The 15,279-nt window shown below is 39.2% G+C and overlaps 1 protein-coding gene across 18 annotated transcripts in view; it reads left to right on the top strand.

The window, feature by feature from the left end:
• LRRFIP2 (LRR binding FLII interacting protein 2) overlaps positions 1-4,714 on the top strand; it is a 55,163-nt gene extending 50,449 nt beyond the window's left edge. For all 18 annotated transcript variants that reach the window (XM_058830603.1, XM_058830615.1, XM_058830608.1 and 15 more), the window contains 4 exons: positions 794-914; positions 1,911-1,990; positions 2,877-2,981; positions 3,826-4,714. In XM_058830603.1, the coding sequence (XP_058686586.1) occupies positions 794-914; positions 1,911-1,990; positions 2,877-2,981; positions 3,826-3,936 (417 nt within the window). In that variant the 3' untranslated portion in view covers positions 3,937-4,714. The remainder of the gene's footprint in view (positions 1-793; positions 915-1,910; positions 1,991-2,876; positions 2,982-3,825) is intronic.
• Positions 4,715-15,279: the final 10,565 nt, after the last annotated feature.

Below are 15,279 nucleotides of genomic sequence, written 5' to 3'. Positions count from 1 at the left end.
TAATACTTGTTTGGAATGCCAATAAATGATAGTATTAAATATGTATGCAGGTATTTAACACCATATAATTTAAAAATCACGGATCACATATTTGATTTGTGTCATGAATGGGGATTTTGCAAGTTAACTCGTATACTGCTAATCTGTAGAACAATATTTTTGTAAGTGTCCAAAAAATAGCTTCTACTTCTTTCATAATGTCCATACACAGGGCACATAGCTAAGAAATCTATGTTCCCTGACTACTGGAAAAACTGAGAGACAGCTGCTGTAGCATGAAATGGAACTATTTAAGACTAATGTGCAGTACAGACTTGCCTAGGACCATTGTTTCCATGTGGAGTATGAGAGATGACTGCTAAAAAAGCCATGGATTATTGCCTGTAAGCTCACTAGGATAGTGTTCAATATCTCCATGTGTGTTTAGAGTGGAAAAGATACACAGTAGAAGAAATCCATAAATAGAGCTTAGTGCCATCTGTTCTGAAAAGTTAGGTGTGTTAGTTACTAGGTGCTCCTCACGTGCAGATATCCCTGCAGCACTGACCAAACTGGTGGGCTTGGGTTGTGCACTGCCATGCAGAGGATGCTCACCCAGTGGTGGGGATGGGGTCCTACAGCCACAGACCTCAGGGACTGACTCTCCTACATGGCTCTGCTATTCTTGTTTATGGAACCTTCGCAGCCAGTGGCATCTCAGGACTACTCTGCCTTTTTACCATTGAACATTTAGATAAGCAACTGCTGAACTTCTGGGAGTCTCCTTTTCATAAAGAAACACTTCCTTTTTCAGGTTAGAAAACTGAAGATGCAGTTGGAAGAAGAACGACAGAAATACTCTAAAAGTGATGGCATGAATCCAGATATAATGGGTTTGGAGAATGGCTCTGACTTGCAGCTAATTGAAATGCAAAGTAGGTATATGGTTACTGTTCAAAGTTATTCTCTTTCCAAAGAGTATTTCCAGCTCCTCTTGCTGTGCACTAGTAGTATTGTGAGTGACTATATTGTTGAGCAGATAGGTTTTGCTGATATATGTCCTTGCATGGAATTCTCACTGCAGAATAGCTTCAAAATCCATCTCTTTCAGTTTTGAAGAACAACATTCTGGGAAGTTATTTTTCAATTGATAACCTTGCCTAGAGTGGGTCCCACTACTTGGATACAATTGTTAGACAATAGAATTTCAGCTAAGATTTTAAAAAAATATGTATTCTATGGGGTGATTTTGTTCAATCTTTGATATAGAAACCTAGCCTAGAAGACTTGTCCTGAAGCAAAACATGAAAATTCATTTAACATAATATTTAGTGTTGCTTCATAGAAGCACTGAGATGCTTTTTATTTCAAGCAAGCTATTCAGCTGAAAACTTATTTGTTTGACAGACTGTCATTTAACATGCTTGTGTTCATGAACATAAACAAAGCATTGGCAATGCGAGGGCTCAAATATATCACCAAAATAATTTGCCAAGCTCCTTAGAGTTTGTCAGTCAGGTTCAAGCCTTGTGCTCCTTATTCAAATATTATTACAGATGTCTAAGCTGAATGCTGCTGGTATTATGTTTATTGTGGTCTGACATTTTGCAGTGTGTGTTATTATTATGTTGATTCTGTTCTCTAAGGAATTAGTTTGCTGATCTAACCATGTGTTTTAAAAGGTGTGTATCTCATTGGTGCACCTGAGATTTAATACACACTTTTATAGAGACAGTAGCTGTGTTCTCTAACTGAAGGAAAATTATTTATTTTCCATACTCTTGTAGGCTGCTAAAAGAACATTTACCTCTTTGTGATCCTGGATATGGGCTTCTCAATAAAATGGTCTTTTTAATGAATTTTAATTAAAAAGGAAACTGCTAGTTTAGAGAGTTGCTTTGACTAACATATTCATGTCAATTTTTATTTAGGAGATGCCAACAGACAAATTAGTGAATACAAATTTAAGCTTTCAAAAGCTGAACAAGATATAACTACTTTGGAACAAAATGTAAGTGTCTTTCTTCATGATTGTTATTACACTGCACACTTTTACAATACTTTTTTCAATAAAAACTATGAAAGCATCTTTCAGCATTTGATTTACTGTTTCATATTTAGTTTGCATAGAATGATACCATATTTTTCATATTTCTTGCAATTAAATACTTGTGCACAGCCTAACCATAAGAGAAAATCAGCTGAGATGCCGAGCTATAAAACCATGTTATTGACTTACAAAATGCGATTGATTTCATAGATAACTCTCAACTTTACAAAGTAAATTTTGTACCTTCCACAGTATTTACAACTTTCTTATGAGTAATTAAGTTACATAAATTGATTTTTCTAGAGCTGGTAGCTTCAGTTTTTCTTTATAATCTGCCATACTTTTGTTTTTTAGGAACTTAACTACAGCTTATTACCTGAAAATTTAACGAAGGATTATAATTCAAATCACAGATGTGTATCTTTTCTCTTTTACACAGATTCAGTCTAGGAGCCTATCATGTGGATTTAGGGGTAGCAGGGTACATAAAACAATCCAGCCAGTGGTTTTAACATTTGCAGGTTGCAATCAGGGTTTGTCTCAAGTCCTCTCCTTACTGCTGAACTCTGTGCTTGGGCTCAAGACCTCTTTCATCATGTATTGATCTTCACAGTCTCCTTTCTACTTTGCACCTTTTCATACAGTTTCTGCTTTTCAACTTTCCACTTTCATTTTTAATCCCATGTGTTTCCCAATTGTTGACTTTTTGCATTCCAACTCTTCACTCTCTGTTAGTTCTTTAACCTTCTGTATCTTCTCGGCTGTGTCCTTAGAAGAGCAGCTGGTGGCAGGTGAATTCCAGGTGGAGCACCTGAGTATGTTCTTTTTGTCTTATTTGGGTTTACAGATTGGACGACTTGAGGGACAGGTTGCAAGGTATAAAAATGCAGCAGAAAATGCAGAAAAAGTAGAAGATGAACTCAAAGCTGAAAAAAGGAAGCTTCAGCGAGAGGTAACTGACTTGGTTTTCTTTCCAGCTGTATGTTCCTTTCTGTCTTGAGCTGCTCTTTCCTTTGCCTCCAAGCTTTTTTTTTTTTTTGTAATCTTCAATTACAGCTTTTAATTGTTTTTTGAGATGACCTTTAAGTCTCAATATGACATTAAGAAGACATCTAGTGCATTAAAGTAATACTAACTACAATTCAATGTTGTTATTCCTTGAAAGGAAGCATCCAAGTGATATTTTTTTTCTAAGTATGATAATTTAAAATACTTTATATTTCAAAGTAATCCTTGTACAAAAATTGCTAGAGAGTTGAATGGTTCCTATGTCAAGTGACAGCCTGGGAATTTTCCAACTTGTACCTCACAGGATTCTGGGGAGAAACTGTGCTTAACTGAGCTGTTGATCATTCTTGCCTAAGAGCTACTGCATCACTAAAATGATGCCTGATACCTTTGATAGGAATACGTATCTGTATGCAAGTAATGGTGGGGAGTACTTTATCTTGTTCTAGGTAAATTGCGTTCATGTAATGGGAGGTTGCAGGCACCTAGTCCTTTTGGAATTAATACACTTCAGTTCAGTGAATAGTGAATTCATGAGTGTTCAGTAGTGAATGCACTACTGAATTATAGTAGTAAATAATGAATTCATTATAGTCAGTAGTGAATACACTACACTTCATTTGCTTCACAATTATTTTTAACGGTTTAATTCTGCAATAATGGAAATGTTACATCTTAACTTCTGTGGCACTCTTATGAAACATAATACTTTTATTCCTCTTATCAAGCTTGAGAACAGCACAAAGCCTAAATAAACTAAATTGATTGTGATTTTTTTTTTTTTATAGTTAAGAACAGCACTGGATAAGATAGAAGAGATGGAGATGACCAATAGCCATTTAATGAAAAGGCTGGAGAAGATGAAGGCAAATAGGACTGCGCTTTTATCTCAACAGTGAAATGGAAATTGAAAATACAATGCACTGCTCCTTGAATAACTAGTCCCTAGCTTGTTTATAAATACAGACTTTCAGTGGCACAAACTATTTGAACACTGAGCTGTTCACTGGTGGTTTAGTTTCATAATTAAATGGCATACTTTTTGTAATTTATGAGAGAATGAAATGTAGTTTGAATTCCCATGTGAATGACAGCAATTTTTCAGTAGTGTTTGATTTTAGAGTCAAAGATGGAGCACAAAGCTGTATGTTTTTACAACTGTGGAATCAAGTTTACTCACTATCTCTTTTGGCTGCTTTAATGATGCTTGATGCTCAGAGACAGCTGCATGAATTCAAGACACTGTATTATGAAACTAACATATACTTGCTTAAGACATCACACAGCACAAGTGCCTTTTATCTGGTGCAATTTAGTCTTCATTGTTGAAATAACCTTTGAAACCAGAAAGCATTTTATTTTAAGATACATTTGGGGTATTCCCTAAACTTTATACATTTTGAAAATACATTTTTTAAAATATTTAAATTTATAAGAGAAAATAGGGACTGTATATAAAGATCTGCTTCTTTTGCATGGGCACATCTGACTCCTATGTAATTTTGTCAAATACTAGCTCCTGATACTCTTAGCATTAAGAGTGCAGATTTAAAAACTGAAATTGTACACCATCAAATTGTGCCATCCTCTTAAGTGCGAATTGAAATTTTATGGGGGGAGGAAGGGAGTGAGAAATGCGGCTAAGGAGTTTATTAAAAGGACACTTTACTGACCAAACCTGGATGTTTTGTGCTTTTTTTTTAATATTGAGATGCTAACAGGACAAAATCTGTAGAATAGTAAAATGTGATCTTCATATTCTTAACAAGTATCTTTTTACCTTTGAAAGAGTGAGTTTGAATTTTTTTTTCTTAGTTTGGTCTGCTACTGTTTGACAGTACTGCCAAAGAGCAGAGGAGCTGCGGAAGGAAGAAGGTATTTTCTGGAATGGTGTGGTTTTTGTCTGTAGCATACTTCCTGTAGACAGTGAGTACGATTAAGAACTTAGACTCTTCGAGCTGGCACATAACAAGTAGGACATCAGTAGCACCGGCAGAGGCAATGATGAAGTGTTTGAAGTGGAACTGCCCCTGTGTTGAACTCTTCTTGAGGCCAGCAGGAGCCTTAGTCTGAGAGGAATCATTCTTTGGACCTGCAGCAGGTGTTTTCCACTTGGAAATTGCTACTCTTCTGGGAGTATTTCTCTAAGCAAGGCAGGTTTCAGGACCTTTGCAATCCTGATAGTACCTCTGCTTGACTACAGCTGTTTCCAAAGAGCAGCTATCTTGACAGTGCAAAACTAGATCTTTCTGTCTCTGGATGTCTCCTGGACTTTTAAAAAAAAATCATTCCCTGTTAAGATACCTTGTAAGTAGCAGATCTACTTAAGCCTGTTTATTAAATAGGAGACAATTACCCTTGGTGATCACATAGATCATTGTGCTGTTAACTCTTTGCTTTTTGTTGTGTACTTATTCAGTAGAAACTCAGCTCTTGATTAGTTCTTTGTTAGGTATTCTGAAGATAAACTGATACTTTGGAGGTTTTCATTGTGTACAAAAGTCTATTTGGCATGTGGGTAGGGGACCTTTCTTTTCATTCACCTCCTCTAAACCACTCCATTGAAGCTGGACATTATATGCTACAGGGAAAACTACAGTTTCAGTATTAAACTGACAGTCAGGTAAGGAGTTTCTCTTGGGGTAGAGGTAAAGCATAGCTACATTCTTTCTTAAAATCAAGATTTCTAGTAGTTTTTTTTTAAAGAAAAGTTAATAACAGTTCTGTTAGCATGGGCATATTAATTGAAGAGATTTCCAAGTTCTTGCGATAAGAAAATAAAAGCAAATTCAACAGAATACCAGGTTATATAGTCCAGTCTGGGCATAGTGCAGCCAGTGAACTCTCTACCTCCTCTGTTTTATCTGTGTAAGCAACTGTGTGTAAGGCTCTAATAAAGGACTTTACAGAGGTTCATGTACTCTGGGTTAGATGCATGGGAGAAACACCAACCAGATATTCTCAAGAGGTTGAAGCAAGACAAAAGTTTGCTGGCAAACTAGAAAGTCAGGGAAATTTAGCAAAAGATTTAGTACAACATCCAATCAACAGAAAATACTGCTCAAAGCATTGATTTGGCCCATTCAATTTAGTAAATTTTAAACCCCTTCAATGTTAAATTACTCAGAATGTTTCAAGAAGAGGGAATTAAAAAGAAGAAAGACAGAAAAGATAGAAAAGCACATATTTAAAAGATAAAGAAAAGGCAGCTCGTGGGTTCCAGCAGCATTCAGATAGAAACTCCAAGATGAAGGTAGGGTCAAAGTGTATGCTGGCCTCATTTTAAGCCTTAAATACTCCTTGGCCTTCCTGGGCCTTCCCCAGAGGTGGGACTTCCTTTGGCTACTCAGAAGCTGGCTTGGGCAAGAGTGGAGCACTGCTTCCCATGTGCAAATGACTGGCAGACAGTGGGGGGCTAGGATAAAGGCTCTAGGGGTGGGTGGTGGGAAGCAGCTCACTATCTTACCAGGGCAAGGTCTGACCTACCTTATCTTCCCCCCACCATGCATCTCAAAATACCTTGAGACATCAGTCTTTTCACTGCATTAGCCAGCCTGTCAGCTCCAATTTGGCTATCCAGCTGGAGCAGAAAATCAATTGCCACAGTGACAAATGTGGTTTGAGAAACAGAATCTGGATTCTGCCTTGATTTGGTGCTGGTCTGGCATGCTAATGAAGACTGTGAGAGATGCTCTTCTTTGAGACATGGGCAAGGGGGTATTTTAAGGGTAGAGCCTTAGCAGCATGAGCTTCCCTGCTTTGTTCTAATGGGCTTTTGATGCATTTGTCCCTGATAAAATGTAGCTTCAAAACACCAAGGAAGAACCCTCTATTTGTGATTTGACACTGTTAATACTCCACTAGGTGATGTGTTAGAGGAATATCAAACTGTTTTAAGGATGTATAGCACTGCCTGGTTTTTATTTGCTACTTTTTGAAGTGGCTTCTTCTGTTGTGAGGATATGAAGAGACAAATGCATCCCAGGGTTATGGTGACAGAGGAGAGATTCACAGCCTCACCTGTCCCAGGTGAAGAGGCATGAGACTCCTTCCTTTGTGTAAACAGAAGTCACTCTTATGCTTGGTTTGTCCATGTTAGTCTCTAGTTCAGTTGAAGTGTTCAGATGAAGTTCTGAAGCAGTTCAGGTGAAGGCAGTGCCTGCTGAATGTTTTCTTATGTTCCTCCATAATACAATGTTAGGGCTATTGATCTAAAACTTACAGGCTTGCCCTGAGAATCAGTAATTCCAGTGGGGGATGTAAAGCTGATGTTGTACTCTTCTGTAGTAGAAGGATGTAAACAGGATGAGCTCTTTCCTCCATTTGTCACTTCAATATCCCTGCAGCCTGCAGTGACAGTTTCCTGTAACTAGAAAGCAAGCTTTGTGTGAAGCCTACTTGGAGCATAGGAAGCCTTCTCAACCTGAGAGTGCTGCAGCTTCTCATTTCTGTGTTGGTATGCCTAGAACTGTCAAGAAAGCAAGGCTGATCTCCCTCCAGAAACTGCCATAAGACCTCTAGCTTGTATAATATAAATAACTTGTATATCAGTATATCAGTAGATGATGGTAGGTAAATTCAAACTCCAGATGAAGTGGATGTTGTTTCCATTAATTGTGTATTGTTAGAAAGGGGCAGTTAGTGTGTAAAATACACCTCTAGCAAAGAGCACTGTACCCATAGAAAATACTGGTTTGAAAAATATAGTTGCTGGTTTTGTGCTATACCAGGAGGTCACCTGTGGTTTGGGAGAGGATGTTGATTACCTTGCAGAAGGTATTTTATTCGAGGAGCTAGTGATCTTGAACAGACCATGTCTGCTCTACTGCACCTTGTACTTGAAGCTAAGAAAGACATACATTCCTCATCCAATCTCTAATATCTTGGGGAAAGGTAAGCTCCATGTGGATCAATAGGTGGAATGTAATGATCCTGATTGGAGACCCCTGTGCAGTGTGGAGTTAGCAGAACATATAACACTTAACCTCAGCAGCTGCAGGCCTGTCCTGTATATATGAAATGGCCTCAGGTTCTTTGTGCTGCACAGGTTCTGTGACTGCAGGATCAACTCAGCCAGCTCATTGTAAATTAGTAGCTTGCAGGCAGCTCCCACTTGGTAGCAGTGGTTATGCCACTTCCATGGCTGTGGTTTAATCTCTAAAGATGGCAAGAAATTCTTCTGTGAGCATCCTTTATGAATAGAGCTATTGTTCTATAAGAAAATTATAAGATAATTCAAATGACCAAATAAAAAAATCTCGCCTATTGACAAGGTCTGTCTAGCACGATGCATGTAGATCAGAGGCCTGGTCAAAGCTACAGCAACCAGCATTCTTGCCATCTCAAATGATGTAAGATTGCCTATAATATACTCCCCTTGTAATGTTAGATTTAGTAAATAACACTTTTAATGATAGTTTAGAGAGCCTGAGTACCTCTCTGTCTGCATTGTTACATGCTAGCACCTTCTCATGCAGAACAGTGATAAAGTAAACTATAGGTAGAGTATTTTTCAATTTGAAATTAGGAGTCTACAGCTAGAATTCTGTATATCTAACTTGGAATCATATTTGCAGTCTACTTGAGGTACCCTCTACAATGTATTAAAATAGAGCAAGTTCACCCTGTTCTCATATCAAGAGCGTTTAGTCTGTGGAATCCAGGGTGTCTCCTTTTATCAGGAAGAATAAGGTAATATCTTAATAATTATGGTAGTATCTTTGAAAGATAAATGTCTGCCAAGGAAAGCAGAAACCCTTCTGGAATAGAAGGGAGACTTCTTCCTCCAAATTATTATAACTTTGACATTATTGGGATTTCAGACAAAAAAAAAAGTAGAAAACGTAGCAACAGTTCTTTACCAGAAAATAGAACAGAACAGAGCAAGCAACAACACGGTAACAGAAACTTCCAACCCGCTCTGCTTTTTCCCTCTGGGTGTAGCTATGAACGCTGCTGGCAGCGGGCACTGGGGTGCGACCCGGCGCTTCCATGGGACGGGAGCCGGGGGTGCTCCGTCTTTGGAAAGGTTACCGCAAACTCACGCTGGTGGCGGGAGATCTCAATGCTGGCTGGCAGCTGCTGCAAAATCTGAGTCTGCCGGGGGAAAGGATGCTCTCTCTGGCAGTGGGTGCAGGCAGGGAAGCAGGGAGAACTTGGCCGTAGCGCTGAGCTGCTGCGCAGAAAAAGAGCCGGGGAGACCGCGCGGCTCCTGGGGCACACCACAGCTCCCGGTCTCAGAGCGGCAGAGAAAAATCCCCACCAGCTAAAAATACCTGCCAAACCCCTGTTCCCCGCACCAAAAGGATTTCATTAGTATGCTAGGGCTATCAGCCACCTCCCTTTAGCTCAATCACCAACCATCCATCCCTGAGGAGCCCCCCTCCCTCTTCTTCGCAATGACAATGGAAAAAGTTCTCTAAAAAGCCTAAACCCATAACAGGTAATAATGTAGTAGGAAGTCCATTATATCTGTTGTGTTGCAGTAGTCCTCTAACACCCATGATAATTTTTCTTGAGGCAGAGAAGACTCTTAAAGTGATTACAGAGTGACAAATATGAGAACAAAAGGTATTGTGAGGTGAAGTCTCAGCCTGTCCTCACTGTGAGCCCCTTACAGTCCCCAACTACCAGAATCCTGACACCTATACCCAATATATTTTAGCTGTGGCAGGGTTTGCTACCTCCTTGCCTCCTCTCTGGGTAGATGGGAAATGTGGCGAGGGCCTATCAGAATGGAAAACACAACCAGACATCAATGCTGAAAGGAAGAATGTCAGGAGCAGGAAAGACCACCTTCAGAGAGGCTGCTCCATAGTGTGGGAGCTGTGCTGGACTGAAGTCCTATATCAGCCTGAAAGCAAGGGAATGGGACTGGAGACTCCTTTAGGTTAGCTCCTTGGTCTGAGCACTGGCTTTGTCACACCTCGCTCTTAGACAACCAATTTTCCTTTGTCCATAGGACAGGCATTTGGACTCTATTCCAGGGCTGTGCACCTAAATCCTGAGCACCTAACCCAGGTACCTAGGGTCTGCACTTCCTCTAGTCATCCTCCCAGTAGTAAATATTGTACCAGAGAGCCATCTACAGAGCAGAGGTAGGGGATCAACCGTGTTCTGACATCCCTGTGGTGAAAACACTCAGCTGAGTTGCTTTTATACATGTTGTACACTAGGCTGTGCTTTGTCTCTATGTTTGCAGACAGTTAAATTTCTTATTACTTAATAAGCCACAGATTAACCCAGAGTAGTCCCCATTGATTTTACTGGGAGGCGATGTAGTAGGGTAACCAGACAATATTTTCCCCAGAGATTCATGTCAAGAATGATTATGGAATTTGCTGTGAGTTAACTAAAAGTAGAGCCCATATTGCAGGAAGAAGCAGCTGGCCTTAACAGTTCTGTATTTGATGAACACATGGCTTGAGCAGTTTTCAGTGAATTATTGTAGAGGTGGAACCTACAATACCTCTGCAATAGAAACACGGCCCCTTTCAAACACAGCAGCTGTTAGTCTCTTATTGCTTGTTCTCCATGGTCCTGTCCTTAGCTGGAGGCAATACATGATGAGGTTTCCCTTCTTTGTGTAGGAGTGATTGGTGAGTTGCAGTCAGGAATGTTGTGTCCTCAGCTTTGGAGGAACCACTAGACACTAAATGTATCCTTTGGCATCTTTAAAAGTTATAAAAGCTGGTATTTTTCACAGTTTAATTGCAGCATTAGCAGCTTCTGAATGGGTTTTTTTGACAGCACTGTCTCATTCCTTAACAATATTCACTTTGATAGTCCACCAAGAATTCTTACCACTCATAATGGTGTTGGGTAGAAAGAAAAGCAAAACTATTAGTCTGCGTCTTGTGGAGAGAGAATCTGCCAGGAGTCTGAGCTGCCTCTCTTGCTATGGTGTTGGAGATACGAGTTATCTGACTCTTGAAACCTGATAGCTCTTTGCTTTCTGACCCAGGATTTCACTGGAAGACCTTTGCTGAAGGAAGCATTTTTATTTCTGCCAAATCTTTCATTCAGGAAGCATAGTCAGAATGAATGTGCTGTCTGGCTGTTGCTCTGTCCTTAAATTTGCCTAAAGGAGTGTGTCAGAGTTTAGACAACGGCCTTTCCCAAAGCTTTCTGAAGGAAGTAGATTTTTTTTCCCCAAGAAGTAGAGGCCTGCAGAAATAGAACTGTCAGCCTGGGGGCAGAAGTGTTCACAACCTTTCATGGCCTTTGTAAGCCTATGTGCACATTCTGTGTGTTTTTCCTTGCATTGAGGGGTTTGCTTGCATTTATATTGCAAGCTTATGTGAAGATGAGCAGGTATGCTCTGTACCTATTCAAGATATTCATTGTGTATCCAAGGATATTCAAGAGTATGTTCAAGATAGAAGTTAAAAGCTTTCTCAAGTGGAGTTAGAACTTGATAAAACAGCAAGAAACCTTTCAGTGTCTTGGTGTAAGGGTCTAAAACCTCTGCCTTAGGGTGATGAGGTAAAAAATATACTGCTGTGCACTACAGTGCACTGCAAATTAAGGTCTCTTTTTGACACAGAAAATGGAAGGGGAAAAACTTGGGTTACCATAGTACAGGTTGTGAATTAAATAACCTACTTACTGGTCAGGATGTTGAGGCTCCAGGTACAGTGAGTCTTTCCTGCATAGAGATTCTTGAAATTTTATGCAATGGCATAATCCCTGGGATTCCCTGTAGACTAAAACACACTAATGGCTTAAAGGAAAAAAATAGGTATTTTAGTTAAACATAATCAGCGATCTGGTTTTGATTGCTGGTTTAATAAGGTCTCCTGGTAGAAACAGTGCTTTCACCAAAAAAGCAAATCGAAACTACATAAGTGAAATAAGCTGTTCACATTTTTAAAAGGAGGCCCAGCCACTTGCTGTAGGTGTAGCAGTCAAAGATTCAGAAAGCTTTGAAAAACTGTATGTTAATTTTGGAAATGTTCTCCTTTTGTTCCTATATATGTGACTGTACTTGAAGGTAGGAATGTTTCTGATTCTCCCTCCTTCTGCTCCTTCTTTTCTTCCCTGCCCACACGCAAGGGTTGAACAAACTTTTCTTCACAGTTTAATTAGGTTAACGTTGTGTGTGAATTCAGGAATCATGCCTCACATTCCCTGTGTTGGCCAGGGGCCTGTGGCCACCATTGTTCTAATTTCGAGTAGCTGCTGCTTGGGCCTCAGCAATAGCTTGAGCACTTTCTTTCTGCTAGTCTGCTGCAGCTGTCAAGTAAAAAGTTCATGCACCCTTTATGGGTATGAAAAATGAAATTACATTAAAGTATATGAAAGGTTAGAGACTTCATATTAAATGTGAAGGGATGCGATATGTAATCTTGATTGCTGAGCAGTCATTCTCCTAGTCGCATGTTCAAAATCGGTCTGGAAAAAGTTCATTTCTACTGTTATTTTACAATCTGAGCCTCAAAATGATTGCTTGTTGTGCTATTCTAGAAGAGGAAAGGAAAAGTCTCACTGAAATTATTAATTCATCAAGCCACCTTCCTGCAAGGCAGTGCCTCCTGCAGGAGCTGTCTCTGGACACATAATCCTGTGACCATCTCAGCTTTTTTGGGGGAGGCCTCTGAGCACTTTGTCACAGCAGAAGCCTGTATCCTTTTGTAGTACATTTTGATTCTGTGTAGAGATAATTTCCGCATTTTGATAAATGCTTCATTTATTTTCAGGATTATCTTGCCCCATGCATTCACTTTTCCACAAATGGCAAAAGCTCCAACTGGCATAAGGATGAAATTTTCTTTAGAAGCTGAAGCTTCTGATTTGAAATCTTCTGGTGCTCATTTGGAACAGTGGGTCACCTTTCCTTTTGAGCCCCCCCATTTTCATATATTTGAGCACTCTCCGCCCCCCCCCCCTCCCCCCCCCCCCAATGTGTTGGTTTGAATCTCATTTTTATTTATCTACAGTTCTGTAAAAGAAAATCTTTGGGAGAAGTTGTTGGGATTTTCTAGTGGAGCAGCTGAGAGAATTTATTAATTAGAAAACAAGTAGAATATTCCCATATGCTGTAGTATCTCACAAGGAGGCTTATTCTTGATATACATGTATTAGTTTGCCTTCCTGGTGGTATGAAAATACTTGTCCAAAATATATTCAGTAGTTCCTGAGGTTAATCCAGGAACTAGGAAATTACTGGGAGCTGTGTTCTCATGTACCTTTATGAGGAAACTAGTAATGCAAAGAAGTAAAAGTTATCTATTGTGGAACTTTATTTAATGACAGTTTGTACTCCTTAGGTAAAACTTGACAAGTACTTGTTAATTGTAATTTGATTTATTTCCCTGTAACTATCTATCTATCTATCTATCTATCTATCTATCTATCTATCTATCTATCTATCTATATCTATCTATCTATCTATCTATCTATCTATCTATCTATCTATCTATCTATCTATCTATCCATCCATCCATCCATCCATCATCTATCTACCTACCTATCTACCTATCTCCCTGTATCTATCTATAGGTGCAGAGATACTATTGCTCAAACTGTTCCTCAGAGGTTTTTTGTTTTCTCATCACATCACATTTCAAAATCTCAAACTGAATAGTCTACAATTTGAATTGCTCTTAAAATTTTTTAGTGTTGGTACTTATTTTCAACAGATATTATCTGTTGGCAGACTGCAATCATCCTTATGTAGATCTTTCTCATTTACAGCTACATGTGAGAAGAATGCATGAGAGAGTTTCTGTATCACCTGTTGTTCGTTGATTGTTGAGAAATCATTATTCTCAAGCATGTGCAAGTAGTTGTACCATATAGGACACAAAATAATTCTAACATGATAAAGAATATACAAATACCTTTCCACAAACTCATTTGTGCTGATGACTTCTCTGTACTTTCATGGCAAAAGTTAATCGTGTTCGATCTTCTTTATATCAGAAGCACCACATTGCCCATAACCATTTTTGTAGTATTTGTATTAGTTCTGCAACTCTATAGCAGTAGAGCAGCTACTGTAGTGGTGCTCATACTTGCAGAAGCTTGAAATCACTGAAAATCAGTTGTGTAAGATATGTGCTTGAGAAGTCATGTCTTTCAAGTGTTAGCAAAGTCCCAACAACAGAAGTTCACGCTTAATAGACAACATCTAACTCTGTCCTGTGCTTAGGACTGCAAGTCCTGCAGACATCCTACAGCACCCAAGTTACTGGGGCAGCAATAGTCCCTGTGTATCACAAGCATGCAGTTAGACCAAGTTGTATCAAACCGTGCCTTTCTCCTTGGTATTCACAAGTAACTTAGGCATGTGGTTTTTCTAACTTTGTATTTGTATTAAAAGGAAATGGTTTAGAAGCCTACTGTGGTAAAAGGCTGTGGTCTAACTGTCCTCAGCTAATCACCCATTCTCATCACAGTCCACCTCCTCTGAACCAGTTGTGACTGGTTCAGTTTATAGGGTTTTTCCACTATATAACCAAACCTTCCTGTAAACAAATGCCCCAACACCCAGAAACCTTCAAATCTACTTTTCCTCTTATTTGAGCTAAATAAATAAGAGTTAAAATCTTAGTAGGAGCAGTATATATTTGTATAAAAAACTTCAGGGAAATGTGAGCTGTTGGAAGGTGTAAAACCTTCAACCAAGCATTTGAAAAATGCCTGAAACCAAGAGGTGATGGTTTAGGGTCGCATATAAGCAGGGGGTTTGCTGTGTTTTCTGTCTTTTTCTGAACTGCAGGGACAATATCTTTCAGTTTTATGTAGGAGACACAAAGACTAGATTTGGGGATCATAAAATGAGAGATCTTGTTTCTTTAATGCACTCAAGCATTTGTCTAGCAGAGATAGAGGAGACCCATGTAATATCCAGGTAAAAACCATGATGCTACTAATATCTACAGTTACTGTGTTCCAAAAATACCTTTGTGGCTGTTTTGTTTTACCCTGATTGGACCCAAACTTTAACAAATAATAGCATGGGATCCTAGATATTTCTCAAACAGAGTTTGACTGAAGGCTAGAAATCACATCTTTCTTCACATTGAAGAGTAACATGACTTTGAAGGCACAATTTAGTTGCTTTGGCTTCAACATGCATACTCTAACATAGCTTGTAAGGTATGACATTAGTAAAATGGCTGTGGCTGTTAGAACTCAGCCTGGTATATTTTCCTTCCCTTAGGATATCATGAGCCCTAGAAGGAAGTCTTATTATAACAACATTTCCCCTTGGCTTGGTTTAGCTGTTTTACAAAGCT

Source organism: Poecile atricapillus, chromosome 2 (assembly GCF_030490865.1).
Source record: "Poecile atricapillus isolate bPoeAtr1 chromosome 2, bPoeAtr1.hap1, whole genome shotgun sequence".
Lineage (NCBI taxonomy): Eukaryota > Metazoa > Chordata > Aves > Passeriformes > Paridae > Poecile > Poecile atricapillus.
Note: the sequence above shows the minus strand (reverse complement) of the source record. Positions and strands in the feature narration are given on the sequence as shown.